The sequence below is a fragment of the Watersipora subatra genome, chromosome 1, assembly GCF_963576615.1.
Source record: "Watersipora subatra chromosome 1, tzWatSuba1.1, whole genome shotgun sequence".
NCBI lineage: Eukaryota > Metazoa > Bryozoa > Gymnolaemata > Cheilostomatida > Watersiporidae > Watersipora > Watersipora subatra.
Genome location: NC_088708.1, coordinates 827163 through 846688, shown reverse-complemented (window position 1 = coordinate 846688; position 19526 = coordinate 827163). Strand labels below are relative to the sequence as shown.

At 35.5% G+C, this 19526-nt stretch overlaps 1 protein-coding gene and 1 long non-coding RNA gene across 2 annotated transcripts; one reads left to right on the top strand and one right to left on the bottom strand.

Moving 5' to 3' along the window:
• Positions 1–565: 565 nt before the first annotated feature.
• On the bottom strand, positions 566–18887 carry LOC137385755 (uncharacterized). The gene is made up of 3 exons (XR_010977799.1): positions 18819–18887; positions 10332–10458; positions 566–1020 (listed from the first exon to the last, which is right to left on the bottom strand). It is a non-coding gene; the product is annotated as an uncharacterized lncRNA (long non-coding RNA).
• LOC137385752 (uncharacterized) lies at positions 10384–18072 on the top strand. Its single transcript, XM_068072291.1, has 3 exons — positions 10384–10521; positions 11309–11506; positions 17523–18072. The coding sequence occupies exons 1-3, from the start codon at positions 10420–10422 to the stop codon at positions 17757–17759; spliced, it is 537 nt and encodes a 178-aa protein (XP_067928392.1). The 5' UTR covers positions 10384–10419; the 3' UTR covers positions 17760–18072.
• Positions 18888–19526: the final 639 nt, after the last annotated feature.

Below are 19526 nucleotides of genomic sequence, written 5' to 3'. Positions count from 1 at the left end.
AACCTTTACATCAAAGTCAAGCTAGCTAAAGATCGACAGATTCATAGGCTTGTATTCATCTACAACAAAGTTTTTGTTGTAGATGGATGGCTATTGGCATGGTTTCAACAAAACGCAGATAACTCTATACGGCTTTATATAATTTGCATTTCTTATCAACAGATGTTTCCACTGGATTTAAAGGTATCATTGGCATTGCTCACCTTACCAGCCCAGTGAACTTCAGCTTTAAAACTTATTGACTATCTAATAAGAGGTCACAATAGTTGTTTATATCACCAAGAGCAGAAAACTGGCCAAAACTGTTGTATACATTTGACTAAAATCTTGCAGCCTACATTGCTTTGTTCGAGGAGTGGTTGAATTGGCCTCGAGCCTAGATTAGCTTTAGCTATTGCACCAGTAGGTCCCAACACACAATATATCTTGATTTGTGATATTCGTTGAAATAGACCGAAAGCAAACTATAAATCTTAACTAAAGTATGCTTGACCACAAAATTTATTTGTGATTTGGAACATAAATGATCTATGCATGGAAAATGAGCCCGATGCTCGGATGCTAATACAATGTCTAATAGCATTATATATAAAAATCATATAATAAATTAAACAACTAAATGCCTACGAACTGTACAAATTGTATTCATATATAAAGCAAACTATAAATCTTATTTACATTAAACTTGACCATCAAATTAGTTTGTGATTCTGACCTATGACCTATGACCTATGACCTATGCATAAAAAGCTAATGAGCCAGATCTCCTGATGATCTAAATATAATCTCTAATAGCATTATAGTATATATAAATTATAATAAATTTAACTAGTAAATGCCTGCAAACCGTACAATTTGTACAGCCTTTGTAAAATTTGCCCAATTTGAATAGTCTTATTGATCATAGACTCATTGAAGTGGGCACTACATAGAGTTGCATTTTTGCTGGGAATCTCCTGCTGCCTGGAAACAGTCCACTATGTATGCCATCTTTCTGGTTCTTTCTCTTTACTCGGAAACCTGATCATAAGAAAACTAGGTAATCAAATTATTAAACAAACATACAGATTATGATTTGTGGTCTTATAGTCAGTTATAACTAGGGAAAACTTTTATTGACAAAAAAAATTGACAGATTGACTTACAACCTTCTAGAAAAAAATTACCTTTGATATTCAGGATGTTCTGAGCGTTTTAAAACATTCTTATCAACCAACAGAAGTTCATTTTATTGACAAAAACTTGCTCTAGTGATAATGATAAAGATTGCAGTTACTAACAAAGTTTGTTCCATGTAACTGACACACCTGATCTATAAGAACAGTGACTGTTTACAGCGCCTTAAAGTGCCTCACATTCTGTGTTCTCAACTCGAGTTGTGTAACTCGAGTTGTACAACTCGAGTTATATTTACAAACTCGAGTTTGTAAATATAACTCAAGTTACACAACTCAAGCTCATCAAAAACCCAGGTCGACTTCTTTCAACAGCAACTCGAGTTCAAGAACTCGGCTTGAGAACATGGAACGCGAGGCACTGTGGGGGCACCGTAAGGTGCCATACTTAACAACTCATTTCATTTTCTCTAGCTATATTTTTATATGGAATTTTTTTGGTGCGTCATTAAATGTCGTTGACATAATTTCTATGCTTGTTTATTTTCGGTGTTCATTCAGTTTCTTGTCAGGTTCCAGAAAGATAACTCTTTTTTTCATTTGAAAAAGGAGTGGCTCGGCCCTCACGTAGATTGTTTTTCAGTTTGTTTTCTACATTCTACAATTGTTTTTGTCTCTTTATATCTATATAAATACATATGCACAAATATCGCCAATATATATAATTTAAATATGTATTTATATTCTTATTATTGTTAATCAATTATTAAATTTTATATAATATGCGCAAATGCAGATCTGTAAATGAGACACCCCAATTACTCACTTTGCTTTTTTACAAACCCGGGTTAGTTTTGCGTAACACAACTCGAGTTCATCAAAAACCCAGGCCGAGTTCTTTGAACAGCAACTCAAGTTCAACAACTCGAGTTGATAACACGGAACGAGAGGCCCTGTAAGGCGCCATAGACTGTTGTTATTTGAATATAGCAGCACCAGTACTGACCTACTTTGTCTCCAACATCAGCCAAGATGAATCAACCAGCACAGATTAATTCTAGTAAAAACAGTCAACGATAGTGATGTGTAAAATAATAAAATCAGGTAAAGGTTCACTAAAGGCTGGCTGTGAGTAGTAACAGAAGCAAGCTGCTAATCAGCTACTAGCAAGCTTCTTCTAAACAGCTACTGCTGTACTAGTGCTACTAATGCAGGAATAAAACGCTAAACGCACTCCTGAAATGATATATTTTTAACCCTCCGTGTTTCAGGGTTGTCATAGTGGTAGCAATTAATGGCAAAACACTGATTTGCAGCAGATAAATGAGTTTTTTTCTTTGAATAACTATGATTTTCCATTTCTCTAATTACTATTGGAAGTTCATTGGTTTAGATAGGCCAATGCCATTCCATGGGTAGGGTATAATTTAGGGTGAAATTTTAAAAGATAACCACCAGTATTTGTGAGTGTCTAGCCCGCAGTTCTTAACTCGGTTGCTGAATGTATACAGAAATAAATTGTGTACTATAATGTAACTATAGTAACTAACTATGGAATAATGAGTATAACAATAATAATAACTATAATAAGTAAGTATCATAACTATGGAATGTACTATAATCGCCAACACAGCTACACATTTTTCAAACCGACTAGAACTCGTAGGCTGTGATCTTACAAAAACTATCTTATACCATAATTCAGTGAGTTAGTCACTCTTCCACTCATAGTCCAGTTCCTGTGATGCTGAATTGTTGAATTTATTTTAGTTTAAAAAACCAAAAGCAGAACAGGGTTTGACTGTTTCAAAAGATAGCTGTAATGTACGTCTTTCGAAATTCATTTTGTCAGAATGGCCAACCTTGCCAATACTCAATCAGCGTCAAATTTATTGGCGGCGACATTTGCCATTTACACCTGTAATGTGTGCATGGCAGTCTAAGGTGACCTAAAGGCTTTTAAACAACTATTTAACTTTTTTTATATACAAGGTGATTATATCAATGTATTTCATACCTAGTCACTGAACTATTACACAAGTGAATAGATGCATTATGCTATTAAATGTATTTTCTACAGCCACAAGGGAGACAACTTCAACAAATAATGGTGGTTTTTATTGAGATTTGATAAATAACAATACATACATATTGATAACTTGATTATAGGATTTAATTATTAAACAGTACTACCCGGCTTTGCCCTGGTAATAAAAAAGTCTCTGGACAGAAAATTTATTTTTATTTAACATACCGTATACAACATTTACTATTTTAACTTTTAAACTTCATATCATGAAAAAACATTTTTATGCAGTCCAAATAAATTAAGAGGAAAAACAAAACAACTGTAAAAGTTTTCAAGATTTTTCAAAGAACTACAATTTTTAAATTTCACGTAATGAAAGAAGTGTTTTGTTGAAATAAATTACGATGAAAAATAACACTGTAAATGTGTTTAAATGTAAATGTGAAATCATTAGCAAGCAATGGCTAAATATAATCTGTTTAGCTATGATTTCAATGAAAAATTAATACAATTAAATGGTTACAATAAAAAAGTTATTGGACAGAAAATTTATTTTTATTTAACACATAACAACATTTGCTACTCTAACTTTCAAGCTACATATCATGAGAAAAGTGTTCTGTGTAGTTAATTAAGATAGAAAATAAAAACAACTGTAGAAGTTTTTAAACTTTTTCAAACAGCTGTCACTTTTAAACATTATATCATGAGGAAAAGGTTTTGTTCAGGACCACTAAATTAAAAATAAATTTACATAATCTTATTTTAAGAAGAAAAATTATTTCAGGTTTCAAACAACCTTACACGTTGCTGAAAGTTATGAAATTTTAAATTTACAGTGGTTTGATAACCTTTACAGTTGTTTCTTTTATTTTTAATTCATAGTTGTCCTGCACAAAACCTTTCTCTCATGATATGAAGTTTGAAAGTTATAGTTGTTTTATTTATTTTTAAGAACTTATCATTCTACACAAACACACTAGACTTTTGTGTACTCTGCGTAAAACAGTTGCATCTTATAGGTATATACATAAGCCTTAACTAGAACAACAAACATCTGATCCTCTTCTAGTGTAGCAAAATTTACAAAACTAAACTGTGCCAGATTGTTGTTTGAGATAGTATTACTCAACTCTCTTCAGTTCTCCTTTGAACTGATTGTAATGTTTTTTGTGTGAGTGAAATAGCTGTAGCATTTCTCATGGCAGCTGATAGTGATATCATATTGAGAGGTGTTGGTGGTAGTAGAAGATGATGATGCTTTCAGTTCCTTAGAAGATCTTTGCAAATAGATTCTGGATAAACTCTTTTGTGGCTCAATATGATAGTTAATATATTGCTGAGCATATGACTCAGCAGTGCTGAGCCGCTTGGATGATAAAACAATCAAGTTACAGTTGTCATTTTTTTATTTCAGACAGTGAAAAGCATATGAGGTAGCAGCCTTTTTTTCCATTTCAACTTGCAAGCATGCATGCAGCCTACACACTCAGGCCTGTATTCCCTGGTTGCAAGTTGGGGCTGCAAATGTTAGGCGACTAGTTATGGACACTTGGGGGTTTAGGGGGCGGTGTTAGCCCCCCTCTTCAACGAGATACAGGGCAGTGCTTAAGAGCTCTGGACCTTTTAGGCATCAACAACCCTTAAAGCATGCATACATGCAATCAATTGTAAACATCGAAATCTACATAAATATATTGCTTATGGTTCATGGTAGGCAAAACATTCTCTTTATTTAACGAGCGATATAAAACTCATGACAATACAGATTTCTGTAATAAAAAAAAACATTGAATGAACAAGAGCTATTACTTCTTTATTGCAATAGCTTTTGTTCTGTCAATGTGTCCATGGCAGAAATCTTTCACAACTGATTCTGTATCTACGTGTACTTCAACATCTTTATATATTTGTAATATTAGTATATATTTGTAATATTAGAAGATTATTTAGACGAGCCTGACCGATAGTGCTTCAATGCAGAAAATGATCTCTCACTCACTGCATAGTGGCATTAGTGGCAGGCAAAACCAATACAAGTGTACTAGATTAGTGAGCCTCATCGCTAGTTGCACTAGAGCGCAACTTAGCGCTCGCAATTAGTACGTAATTGGAAATTCCAAGTGAATGAGCTTAGGCTGCAATTCTTAGTACATAGCCGTTAAAAATTACTAAAAAGTTAGGGCAGCTCAGCCGCCCATCCGCTCCAAGGAAGACGGGCCTGTACGCACTACTTTCTTTAATAATGACAAACCAGATCACTCATAGTTTAACAGGGCGTAGTAATTATAAAATCATGACTGCGCGTTGCAAAATAGTACAACTGTATTTTTAACATTTTTATTAGAAATGGCAAATTTTTATTTTTTAAAAGTTTTAGTTTAGTTATTTTATGTTTGATTAATTATTTTAAAGTAATCAAAAAAACTTCTGCTAACCGTTTTCTGCTATTTTACAATTTAGCATTACATGTACAGCTGGACTATTAGGCTTGCGCCTCTTTTTTTTTAATCTCCGCCTACTCTCTGGGTTTAAAGGTCGTGGTAAAAAGTTCTTTAAAGATTGGCGCTCAAAATCCGACCATTCACAAACTTTGTGTACCGAAAGTTTTTAAGATCTGTAAAAGCTAAAGAAGGTAGAAAGCCGGCTAGTAGTGAGCGAGTTGAAACCGCGAGTTGTCGAGTCGACGGGTGGCGTTGGCTACATTTTAAAAATTTAGCATTATTTGTTATTTCATACATGGCTTCACAGTTAGATCATAGCTGTGGCTAAATATTTGTATATTGCATGATGTAGTAAAGTTGTACACAGCATGTTTATCCCTACTTCTTAATCCGCTTTGTGCGAGTCTATTGTGTTCCTATATATTAGTATTACATAATATTGTTGTTTCGTTACCTTAGCACTAAATTTACCTCTGTGTTTTTATTATCACTTGTGGCCACATTGTCTCATTATGCAATGTTGGAGTATTTTCCTTGCGTGTTTAGCTCATTATTATGCTTGCTCATGGATATGTGAGATTCATTCGATTACAAGCGGTCATTGTAGGAAGTTCATACTAAAGTTTACTCATCACAATAACGAAGGACAGGATTATTAAGGCAACTATTTGCAAGCTTTTTCGGTTTTACTGAATATTTTCCCTTAGCTGTAATTTTCATATTCTATAAACATTACACAATCCTTTGACGTTACTATACCAAAAAGAGCGCGTACGTTTTGCTTATGTGTTTATTATCAATGATATACAGGGGGCTGTATATCATTGTTATTATCAAGATTTTGGTTACATCTTAGTTTCTTATAGTTTGGTGAAAATTATTGGCTTTTGTTAGGCAAGCTTTTAGGCTTCGTGTGTACATAACATAGAACAGCAATAGATCCAACAATACCTATTTTGCTAGTTTTTTTACTCTGTATTGATCTCTTACTTTTCTGATTTTTTAATTTTGGGCACAATCGGCACACGGTGTCATCACGGAAAAGTATTTTTATTTTAGCAAATGTTGGACACTGGGCAGATTAAAGGTTTTGACAGTGACGGATGCTTGATGTTGTTAATGTTGGTATCTTTAGCCATTTATTAATAGCGGTCACTTTGGACTTATTACTCTAATTAATCACGTTTAAGGAAATCAGTTGTCTTAGAGATGATTCGTCTTCTTGTCATGTAAACTAGTAATTTCAAAATCTATTAATTGCTTCTAGGTAAAAAGCTTTTGGCAAGATAAAAATAACCACATTAATTATTAGTTTGTCATTTTTGAGACGAAACACTAGATTTTAAGTGTGAATAAACTAATTGCTAAGCAATCTCTTAATTTTTATTGGATATCCATGGTGTATATGTTTTATTATACTTTAAACCATAACGGCCACGAACAGCGTTCTTGTTTTTTCACATGTAAATCAGACATGCTGATTCTTATTTTGTAATCAAAATAAAAATTGGTCTACTAGTTTTCAAAGTCTTGGTTTAATGATGCTTGGCATTCAGTGACCAGGCAGTATTTTCAAGCAGTCGCTTATTATTTGTATATATTATTTGCGCCCTTGCAATTTGTTTTATTCTTGGTAAATTGAATTATCAATGCGCTGTGACAGAATCTCGTCCACAAGAGCATTCAATTTTCAAGAAAGAACATCAAGCTCAGAAGTCTAAGTAATAATTGATTTGTCTGAAAATTCTTGTATGCAACATTGTGAAACTTAGCTATCTCAAAGCTTCCACAAATCGTTTGCAATTTCATAAATGATGTCTCCTTAAACCACTGAAACCAAAAGTCGTATTACTTGCTGACCTAAAATAAGCTTGAGAAGATTATGAAATGGCGGAATACCAGTAGTATACTTGCTTTAAATTATAGTAGTGTATGAAAAATGATGACTGCAATATTTCTTGACTTCACAATTATAAACTATTTCAGCTTATAGGTGATATACCGCCTTCATATCTTAATATCATCCCTGCACGTGACAGTAGAATTATATCTTGGTTAGTAGTCATTAATCCCTTAGCTAAAACACTGAAACAACACAGCTAGTTTTTTTATTATTACAGCTGTCAGATTGGTGGTGAATTACATTATAAACCATTTTAAAATTGATAAGCATTTTAACAAATATAGTTTATGAGTTGTCTTATCTTGCCCATTATTATGGAAAGCCATAGCGTATTGGAATCTTTATAAGTCTGTTTGGGTAGTCATTTGTAAAAGGGTAAAATGCATGCAAATACTCAAAAGAAATTGAAGCCACAGTTTATGAGTATAAATAAAATAGAAGACTTCAACTAGAGGTTACCAGATCTGCTGTTGCAATATAGGTGGGATTGGTAAAACAGTCAACATCGTCGAGTTTACTAGTAGCACGGCTTTTCTGTTCAACTAAATTGTGTCATGAGATGATTTTATAGTTTTCAGTGTCTGACAGTTATGGTTAGTTGCCTTTGTGGGCTGTTGCAGTTTTCAGTGTATGACAGTTATGGTTAGTTGCCTTTGTAGGCTGTTGCAGTTTTCAGTGTCTGAAAATTGTGGTTAGTTGCCTTTGGGGGATGTTGCAGTTTTCTGTGTCTGACAGTTATGGTTAGTTGCCTTTGTAGGCTGTTGCAGTTTTCAGTGTGACAGTTGTGGTTAGTTGCCTTTGTGAGCTGTTACAGCGGGTGCCTTCATAGCACACAGATGGAATATTTTTGACATGAAATGAGAAAAACCATGTTTTTCAACATATCTCTCATGTCATGTTGAGATGATTGCAAATGCTCATGATTGTAAAAACATATGGTGCTAAATCAACCAAGAGCAACCGAGCCAGAGAGGTAATTTGCCCAGAACCTTGAAACCTAGATAAAAGGGAATCTTACTTTAGACTATTAGAACAAATCAACTGGGGTATGGCGGAGTTAATGTCTGTGTAAATCAACACATAAAAATTTATTTATGTTGGCATAGTTTTATTGCCGACTACGTCGAGACTAGAATGGCTGACCAAGACGTATGCTCCAGAATTGAACAGAGATTAGTTATTAAATTTTTGGTAGCAGAAGGGTGTGAATCCAGTGAGGTTTACAGGCGAATAGTGAATGTTTATGCAAAAGACATTTTAGTCAAAAAAGTCTACAAATAGGCAAAATTGTTTAGAGAAGGCAGGAAAAGTGTTGATGATGAAGAGAGATCAGGTAGACTTGTTGATGTGATAATCACTAATATGATTGAAGCAGTTAATGGGCTTGTTCATGTCTGAGAGAATAGTAATCATGGAGGATGTTGCAAAGAAAGTTGTTTAGTCAGTTGCTACAGTCTACAAAATTGTTTGAGGACCTGGCTTACTCTAAAGTCAGCTGTCTGCGGGTTCCCAGACAACTGACTCAAGAGCACAGACAGAACAGGGTTGTGTTGTGACAACAGAACCTTTTTCAATGTGAAAGAAGATAATGGGTTCTTTAGAAAGATTTCCACTTGTGATGAGACTTGAATTTGGCACTAAGAACCGGAATCCAGACACCTGTCAATGCAGTGGAAACATAGCGAATCTCCTCACAACAAAAAGTTCAAGTCACTGCAGTCTATCCGTAAAGTCATGCTTTCTGTGTTTTTTGGGACCTATCAATAATTCCTATCATGAGAAAGCTCCACTGTCAGCAATACCATCCAATGTGTGCTTTTGAAACAGGTTAAGAAAGGTGTAGAGAATAAACCGAGGTTCGCATTAAGTTGGGGGCTATCTTTCATCAAGTCAATGCTAGACCCCATACAGCAGCTAGAACAACAGAAACGACCAACCAAATTCATTGGGAATTCCTACCACATCCTCCCTACAGTTCTGTTCTTGCATCATCTGACTTCTACCTGTTTTGGCTTGTAAATGAGTTTCTGAGGGGAACCTATTTCGATTGTGATGATGAGGTTAAGATTGCAGTGAGCGACCTTCTAAAAGTTCAATCTAAAAATTTCTATGTGTAGGGCATTCAAAAGCTGCTACTGCAATGGCAAAAGTTTGTGTCATCGCATTGAAATTATGTTTAAAAATTGAAACATTGTAGTTTTCTACTTATAATAGAACACTTTTTGTAAACCAATTCACCTTATTGATTAAATGGCCCTCGTGTATGGTATGGTCCATATCAGCAGTGTTTTGGTAACCATTTTTTAATTAAAATTTTTGAATGGTCATAGTATTTTTGTGTACAGTTATAGCTTACTATCGTAAATTAAATCTATCGCTCATTAAGCTTGTCAAATAGTCTCAGACCTTATTAGCTTCAACTAGGCACAAATGATTGCATACCAGCAGCAAACAGTGTTGGTTAATAGGAAATATTTAAACCTCGATGACATCAAGTATAAAACGAATAATTGTCAGACTTGTCGATCTCGTACTAAGGTAAAACTTGACTATCTACAACACATATATCTGCTATAGAAAAACAAACACTTAGGCTATTTTTTGCACATTATATGCTGGTACTGTACACAGAATTAATACAATGGACTGTCAGTATGGTATCAGGTACATATTGAAAGGGTAAATTCTCCCATGTAGATCTGTAGTAGATCTGTAATGTATTGAGTCAGCTAACAGTGATAAAAGGGAATAAACAGAATTATAATATAGTGACCAATCTTTTCTTCTTACAATGGCATAATAACATACATGGTAGTGCATTCATGCATATTGTTACTCACATTTTCATTGCTTACTAATTGTAGATGGAGAGTCTTGTTGTTGACTTGCTGTCTGTATGTCTGCTTATTTCAGAGTTTCACTAGCAACATGTCTGATGAGTCTGTTCCAACCGTCAAATATCCTTACCTTAAAAACATGGTGGGGTTCAAGGTAGATGAAGAGAGCATGAAAGCAGTTCCTCATGCAAAGGTATGGAGCTGCTTGCCCTATATGTGCCCTCGTACACGCAGCTTATTCTTATATGTATACAGTTAAGTGTATGTTTGTATATTTTGCATGTATGCGTTAAAACTGCTATGCTCATCACTAGTTCAGATACTATATCAGGACTTCAAGTAGTACACTATATTATACTGTAACCCTAGTACAAGTAGTACACTGTACCATACTGTAACCCTAGTACAAGTAGTACACTGTACCATACTGTAACCCTAGTACAAGTAGTACACTGTACCATACTGTAACCCTAGTACTAGCAGTTAACTGTACCATACTGTAACCCTAGTACTAGCAGTTAACTGTACCATACTGTAACCCTAGTATTAGCAGTTAACTGTACCATACTGTAACCCTAGTACTAGTAGTTAACTGTACCATACTGTAACCCTAGTACTAGTAGTACACTATACCATACTGTAACCCTAGTACTAGTAATTCACTATACCGTATTGTTTCTAGATCAAATGGATTCAAGTGTTGCTTCTAAATTTTCTGTCAAATGTCTCATGCCGTTGCAAATATTGAATTGTGCTGTTACAGAAAACATAAGTACAGATTATGATCACGCGGGACCATAATGAATAAATCTAGGAATAAATCCACAAAACACATGAATAAATCTAGAACTATTTTGAACGGTGGTGTTGTGTTTAATAATTAACTGGCATTTCGTGTACGGCCGAATGGTCTCTAAATGTCCTAATGGTGATTGTACACTTTTTTTATCGATAATAATTGCATTTTTACTTATATACAGGCAGAGCTGTATGTTCATGTAACTACGAAGTTTGCCCAGGCTTTTGCAATTATTGGCTGCATGGCTGGTGCTGGTCTAGGAGCTGTCAGGCCAGGCAAGTGCCCTGTCAAAGGATTTCTGAATGGAGGTAGAAATGGGATGCTTCTCGGTCTGCCTGCAGGTGTTTTGGCTACATACGCCAGAATGGCGCAGGTTAAGGTGAGAGCAATGTTGCCTTTATTTCAGTAGTTTTTCGAATATTCTAGCTTCTGTGGTTTATCGAGCATATGTTTAGTTTATCATGGCTATAGGAATACACAGTCATATTATGACTGTAGGAATACATGGTCATATCATGGCTATAAGAATACATGGTCTAGCATGGCTATAGGAATACATGGTCATATCATGGCTATAGGAATACATGGTATATCATGGCTATAGGAATGCATGGTCATATCATGGCTATAAGATTACATGGTCATATCATGGCTATAGGAATACATGGTCATAGCATGGCTATAGGAATACATGGTCATATCATGGCTATAGGAATACATGGTCATATCATGGCTATAGGAATACATGGTCATATCATGGCTATAGGAATACATGGTATATCATGGCTATAGGAATGCATGGTCATATCATGGCTATAAGATTACATGGTCATATCATGGCTATAAGAATACATGGTCATATCATGGCTATAAGAATACATGGTCATATCATGGCTATAGGAATACATGGTCATATCATGGCTATAAGAATACATGGTCATAGCATGGCTATAGGAATACATGGTCATAGCATGGCTATAGGAATACATGGTCATATCATGGCTATAGGAATACATGGTCATATCATGGCTATAGGAATGCATGGTCATAGCATGGCTATAGGAATACATTGTCATATCATGGCTATAGGAATACATGGTCATAGCATGGCTATAGGAATACATGGTCATATCATGGCTATAAGAATACATGGTCATATCATGGCTATAGGAATACATGGTCATAGCATGGCTATAGGAATACATGGTCATATCATGGCTATAGGAATACATGGTCATATCATGGCTATAGGAATACATGGTCATAGCATGGCTATAGGAATACATGGTCATAGCATGGCTATAGGAATACATCGTCATATCATGGCTATAGGAATACATGGTCATATCATGGCTATAGGAATGCATGGTCATAGCATGGCTATAGGAATACATGGTCATAGCATGGCTATAGGAATACATGGTCATATCATGGTTATAGGAATACATGGTCATATCATGGCTATAGGAATACATCGTCATATCATGGCTATAAGAATACATAGTCATATCATACTTTTATCATGCATCCCGCCCATTTCATTATGCAAGTTATTGGCCAAGTTTATAGGAAACTGGTTATATCCTACTTTGGGGATAATGCAGTGATCTCTCATATAACCATTTGTATTGAAATGTTAAAATAGCGATGCTGTTTAAATGGTGTTGAAATTGAAATAAGTGAAATGAGCTCATTTCCATGTCTGGCTGTTTTTGTTATCCGCACTGCTTAAGCGAGCTTGTAAGATCATCATACACGTAGCTAGAGGCTTCAAGTATGTTGTCTTGTTTTTCTCTCTATTTAGTCGATTATGAATTTTGGTATTGGGCCTAGATGTCTGAGTCTAACTCATTGGTTGTGCCCAACCTAGGTTACAAACTTTTACTACATCTCCTTTGCTAATTGGAAAGTATTATTTTAATAGTACTGTCGAAGTGTGCCAAGACAACACATTTACCGCACACACACAGCAGATATGAATACAGTATTGCATTTGATGCTGATATACAAGTTTATACAATACTTAATAAATATCCATCCTTATTGTACGAGTACATGTGAAAGGCAGAGTGACGCGTGATACAGGTGCTCAGCAAGTGCTCAACTATATGGAACTGAAATAATAGTTTGTAGTATGAGTTGTCGATAATAATCTACTGTAATCATATGTCCTTAGTACCTTAGTCTATATAGATAAACCTCAAAGTTTTTCATCATCTGTTCAGATATCTGTTTGTCCAGTGATAGCTATGTAAATCTTATAATGAAAAGCTCACTACGTGCTGGATTAGAATTCTAGCCGATTGCAACTGTAAGTTTCTAACCATGCAGTTTACCACTGAGCTACACAGTCCTTAAAATTCAATCGCTCATATCATATACTGTATATCCTTTTCTCGATTGCATACGCTAAATGGCGTATTAATTGATACATTGCGCCCAAGCGTTACAATGCCTCTGTCATATAATATTTTTTGCCTAACTCTATGAAACACGATGCTTTTTCGTCGTAGCCATACTAGGGCGAATTCGTTCTTCTTCATTCGACATCAACAATAATTTCTTTTGAAATTACAATTTAGTGATTGTTGTACTGATTACGTCGAAATAACAAAAATTTCGACGCGCTATTTTGCCGCTCAGTTCTCAGTTCAGCGTTATCCGTTATAGTAAATACGTATTCGCAAACAATTAAGTGATAAAATTTCAGTTACAAGTTTGAAGTTTACTAAAATACATGCTAAAACTTCCTTCAAGTATGTGTTTAGTAAGCTAAATTCATATAAGTTATAAGCTAAATTCATATAAGTTAGATTCAGCATTTATGTTACGCGTCTGCCTCTAAGGTGAGAACTCTGCACCGTAGTACATTGTAATGTTACATTTCTTGCAGACCTTAACCACAAAATGCGCTAAAGGTATTGTAGGTAACTATAGCTACTAAGGTTTACATATTGTAGGTAACTATAGTTACTAAGGTTAACATATTGTAGGTAACTATAGCTACTAAGGTTTACATATTGTAGGTAACTATAGTTACTAAGGTTTACATATTGTAGGTAACTATAGTTACTAAGGTTAACATATTGTAGGTAACTGTAGTTACTAGGGTTTACATATTGTAGGTAACTATAGCTACTAAGGTTTACATATTGTAGGTAACTATAGTTAATAAGGTTTACATATTGTAGGTAACTATAGCTACTAAGGTTTACATATTGTAGGTAACTGTAGTTACTAAGGTTTACATATTGTAGGTAACTATAGTTACTAAGGTTTACATATTGTAGGTAACTATAGTTACTAAGGTTAACATATTGTAGGTAACTGTAGTTACTAGGGTTTACATATTGTAGGTAACTATAGCTACTAAGGTTTACATATTGTAGGTAACTATAGTTACTAAGGTTAACATATTGTAGGTAACTATAGCTACTAAGGTTTACATATTGTAGGTAACTATAGCTACTAAGGTTTACATATTGTAGGTAACTATAGCTACTAAGGTTTACATATTGTAGGTAACTGTAGTTACTAAGGTTTACATATTGTAGGTAACTGTAGTTACTAAGGTTTACATATTGTAGGTAACTATAGCTACTAAGGTTTACATATTGTAGGTAACTGTAGTTACTAAGGTTTACATATTGTAGGTAACTATAGCTACTAAGGTTTACATATTGTAGGTAACTATAGCTACTAAGGTTAACATATTGTAGGTAACTATAGTTACTAAGGTTAACATATTGTAGGTAACTATAGCTACTAAGGTTTACATATTGTAGGTAACTATAGTTACTAAGGTTTACATATTGTAGGTAACTATAGTTACTAAGGTTAACATATTGTTTTGTTACTAATGTTTAATGATTATGAATTTGATGATTTTAAGCAGGAGGTGATTGCATTAGATAATTACTATATTTCTATACCACTCTGTACGTCTATACGATATTTTCGCTTTATGATGCTAACACTGAAACGAACTGAAATCATATAATTGTATACCAAATAATTTTTGATTGTAATCGTAGCGAAATAGACTATATTTAGCCATTACTCTCTAATGATTTCACATTTACATTTTTATTTTCTTCCTATTTTATTTCAATAAAACACTTTTTTCATGCTATGAACTTGAAAAGTTACAGTTGTTTGAAAAGGTTTTAAAGCATTTACAGTCTTTTATATTTTTCTTAATTCATTTGAGCTGCACAAAAACACTTTTCTCATGATATGAAAGTTAAAAGTTCAAATGGTAAATGTTGTGTTAAATTAAAATAGATTTTTGTTCAAAGACTTTTTATTATCTGGGCAACGTCTGGCGTTCACTTAGTAACGTATGCAGTAAAGTGGGCCAAAAGGGTGGTTTGTGATCATCATTCATGTCTACTTTGGCAACCTAGCATGTCGATTATCTTAAATCGTTACTCACAGATAATTTTCAAGCAAACTATCATGTCCTTGTATGTGCAATTGCATCCTTGACCTCTTTAGATATTGCTTCAGTGAATGTTCATACATTGTGTAATGACCAATTGTTTTTTAGGGCGACCTATATCCTCCATTTTTCGTGTCTGAAAAACACAATCGGTCTTCAAAATGTCTGTAGCATTAAGTACAAACCCAGCCTGATAGTGTATCTCTTGACTCGTTTGACTACGTTATTTTACAACAGCTTTTGAAGAAGTTTTTATGATTTAACAACTGCTGGCTTAATTGTTCAATATTTGTGATATTACATTGTAGCGTGCGATTTTAGCTGGTTGTTATTCGCTATAGTCAGCCCGATTACATCTAAGCTTCTGTTGGAGAATGACCTTGACACTTGACAAACCTTATGGTATAGTCATGCGTTTCCAGTAACTATATTTGCTATAACTCTCATACACTACATACACATGTATATCAAGTGTCATCAGATGTGTAGCTATGACATGTTTCTAGGTCAAAGTGTTGTCCCACATGTTTATCATGTTCTATCTAGTGGTTTGGCATCCGTGTATCATTATATCTCATTGTCAATATCTAGCATGAATCATTGCAAAGTACCACCTCTACTTACACACTGTCTGTCTCCTCTATACCTCTGTTCATGTAGTCCATGTTATACTAGCTCTGTATCTCTATCACCACCTCTACCTACACACTGTCTGTTTCCTCTATACCTCTGTTCATGTAGTCCATATTATACTAGCTCTGTATCTCTATCACCATCTCTACCTACACACTGTCCGTCTCCTCTATACCTCTTTTCATGTAGTCCATATTATACTAGTTCTGTATCTCTATCACCACTTCTACCTACACACTGTCCGTCTCCTTTATACCTCTGTTCATATAGTCCATGTTATACTAGCTCTGTATCTCTATCACCACCTTTACCTACACACTGCCTGTTTCTTCTATACCTCTGTTCTTGTAGTCTATATTATACTAGCTCTGTATCTCTATCACCACCTCTACCTACACACTGTCTGTCTCCTCTATACCTCTGTCCATGAAGTCCATGTTATACTAGCTCTGTATCTCTATCTCCACCTCTACCTACACACTGTCTTCTCTATACCTCTGTTCATGTAGTCTATGTTATACTAGCTTTGTATCTCTATCACCACCTCTACCTACACACTGAATATGCTAGTCTGTCTTGACAAACTGTTGTTTTTGCGGAGTTGTCCCCGTCGCGCGGGCGAGCAACACAACAGCTTGTCACAAGACGTACTGCACCTGATGCATCAACTGCACTTATAGGGAGTTGTTCTCTTCCGTCTATGCGGCTTAGTTGCGATGTTATGTCGGTCGCTCCAATGGTAATCGTAACGGATTTAGCGCAAAGATTTATGTAGAAAAAAATAAGATTACGTTTAACCAGCGACCAGTCTCTGCGGTAAACTTTAGTAGAACTTGAGAACTTAGGCAACAACAGCGACTAAACATGTCGTTATTTGTGCGCTTAGTCAGTTTAATTTCTATTTTTGTATCAGTCAGTTTTATTTGTTCTTATGGATTTATTTTCAATTTAATTTATTCCTAAGTTTTACTAAAGTTTACAACAGAGTTGTAAACAACCAACAGTCTTTGGTTAAACGTTGTAATCTTATTTTTTCTACATAAATTTTTGCGTGAAATCAGTTATGATTACCAATGGAGCGACCGATATAACATCGCAACTAAGCCGCATAGACGGAAGAGAACAACTCCCTATAAGTCCAGCTGATGCATCAGGTGCAGTACGCCTTGTGACAAGCTGTTGTGTTGCTCGCCCGCTCGACGGGGACAACTCCGCAAAAACAACAGTTTGTCAAGACAGGCTATGAATATGCGTGTCTCCATTGTTTCTTTCATATATTTGGTCATCCTTACTCAAGGTCATTCTTGCTGTGGTATTTCAGGGAAGTGATCAAGATGTCGATATGGAATACGCTTTCTATGACAGATCCTATCGGTTACGACACAACAGAACTCAGGTCAGAGTGGACACGACGTCGTACATTGGACTTAGTGCAGGTGTACTCGCCGGCGCAGTGTCCAGTGCCGCTTATGGCCCATTGCAACTTGGGGCTACTGGTTTGGTAGCGGGAACTCTGGCCGCCTCAGTCTACAACTATGCTACTGCTACCAGTGACTAACTCTCTTTTCTATTTTGTCCATGCTGGTAGTACGACCAAGTTGTCTTGTTCCATGAAATATTGTCATGTGACTGCAACTTCATCTCTAGAACATTAATTATGCTACTGTTATGTTCGTACCTAACTTCTTCATAGTGTTCCAAGATCTTTTTTCCGAAGACACGCAAAACTTACAGGATCACATACAGCATTAAAATGATAGTCTAGTTTCTCTGTACACGATGTTAACTTTTTCTATAAGATTGATTTATAAGGTTTTCTATTGTAGTTTTGCCATTGTATCTTCTAAATATACAAACTTGGTTTCCTCTGACTTATCTTTTCATTGCTTGTAATTGGCTGGATTGTTGCAGGAGCCGTTGCTAGCATTGTCTGATAACTTATCAATGTGGCCCATCCCGAGGGATCCTGACTTTGGGTAATCATAGTGACTACCGTAGATGCTGAAAGGAATAGCGACAGCTAACTATTAATACTGACCATAGTAGAGATTACTGACTATTAATACTAAGCATTGTACTGATTACTGACTATTAATACTAACCATAGTAGAGATTACTGACTATTAATACTAACCATTGTAGAGGTTACTGACTATTAATACTAACCATAGTAGAGATTACTGACTATTAATACTAAGCATTGTACTGATTACTGACTATTAATACTAACCATAGTAGAGATTACTGACTATTAATACTAACCATGGTAGAGATCATTCAGATCACACCAAAAGAAGGAAAAATAGGAAATTGACATAATATTATCACCTCAGTGCCTCAACATTTTCCCTCTCTGTTATTTGCTGCGTGGCCACAGTTATGTGAATAAGGATATCAATAGCAGTGGTGAAAACCAAGAATCATTAAGTAGGCTAAACAAATACATGTACAGGTAGGGGATGCTCTACAGCCTGCGGTGTGCATAATGCGGCCTCAAGTCCTCAACGCCTTACACATGAGCCTTGCACAATCAGAGCATCAACCATCCTTCCTAGTCATACCGGCATACACAATTTAACAGATGTTTACACATGTTACTACAGAATTTTTGTCTTACCTCACGTGTTCATCCTTCCTTTCTAGTAAGAGTCTCATGTCAGCAGGCAATGATCTTCATGCGCGTGTGACAACTATTGCAGTTTAAACAGTTATTACGGACAGCAAGCCTTAGCCACAGCCATTCACCTATCCTTCCATATCCAAACAGATCTGCCCTCAACTACGCATGCATGTTTGTTTAAAGGGCAACAAATAAAAATACACAAGTCACTCAAAATAAACATCTAACAACTGTATATGAATGCGTGGAGGTGATCGGCCAAAGCCTAGAGAACCAAGGCAGGCAGGGCAAGGTTGGCAGTGCGAGCTTACAGGTGGGCAGACATTTAAATTATATTTCAATATACATGTAGATGAGTACTTGAACTGATAAACCGCTTTTGTGTATTCTTGCTATTAGTTTCTAATTTCCCAAATATGGAATATTGAGTGAAATCAATGCAAAAGTAGCACCTCTGAGTTCAATCTTACAGAGTTTAATCAATACAGACAGTAGAGGTACTTACAGCCAGTGAAGGCACTGACAGACATCAGAGGTACTTACAGCCAGTGAAGGCACTGACAGACAGTAAAGGTACTTACAGCCAGTGAAGGCACTGACAGACAGTAGAGGTACTTACGGCCAGTGAAGGTACTGACAGACAGTAGAGGTACTTACAGCCAGTGAAGGCACTGACAGACAGCAGAGGTACTTACAGCCAGTGAA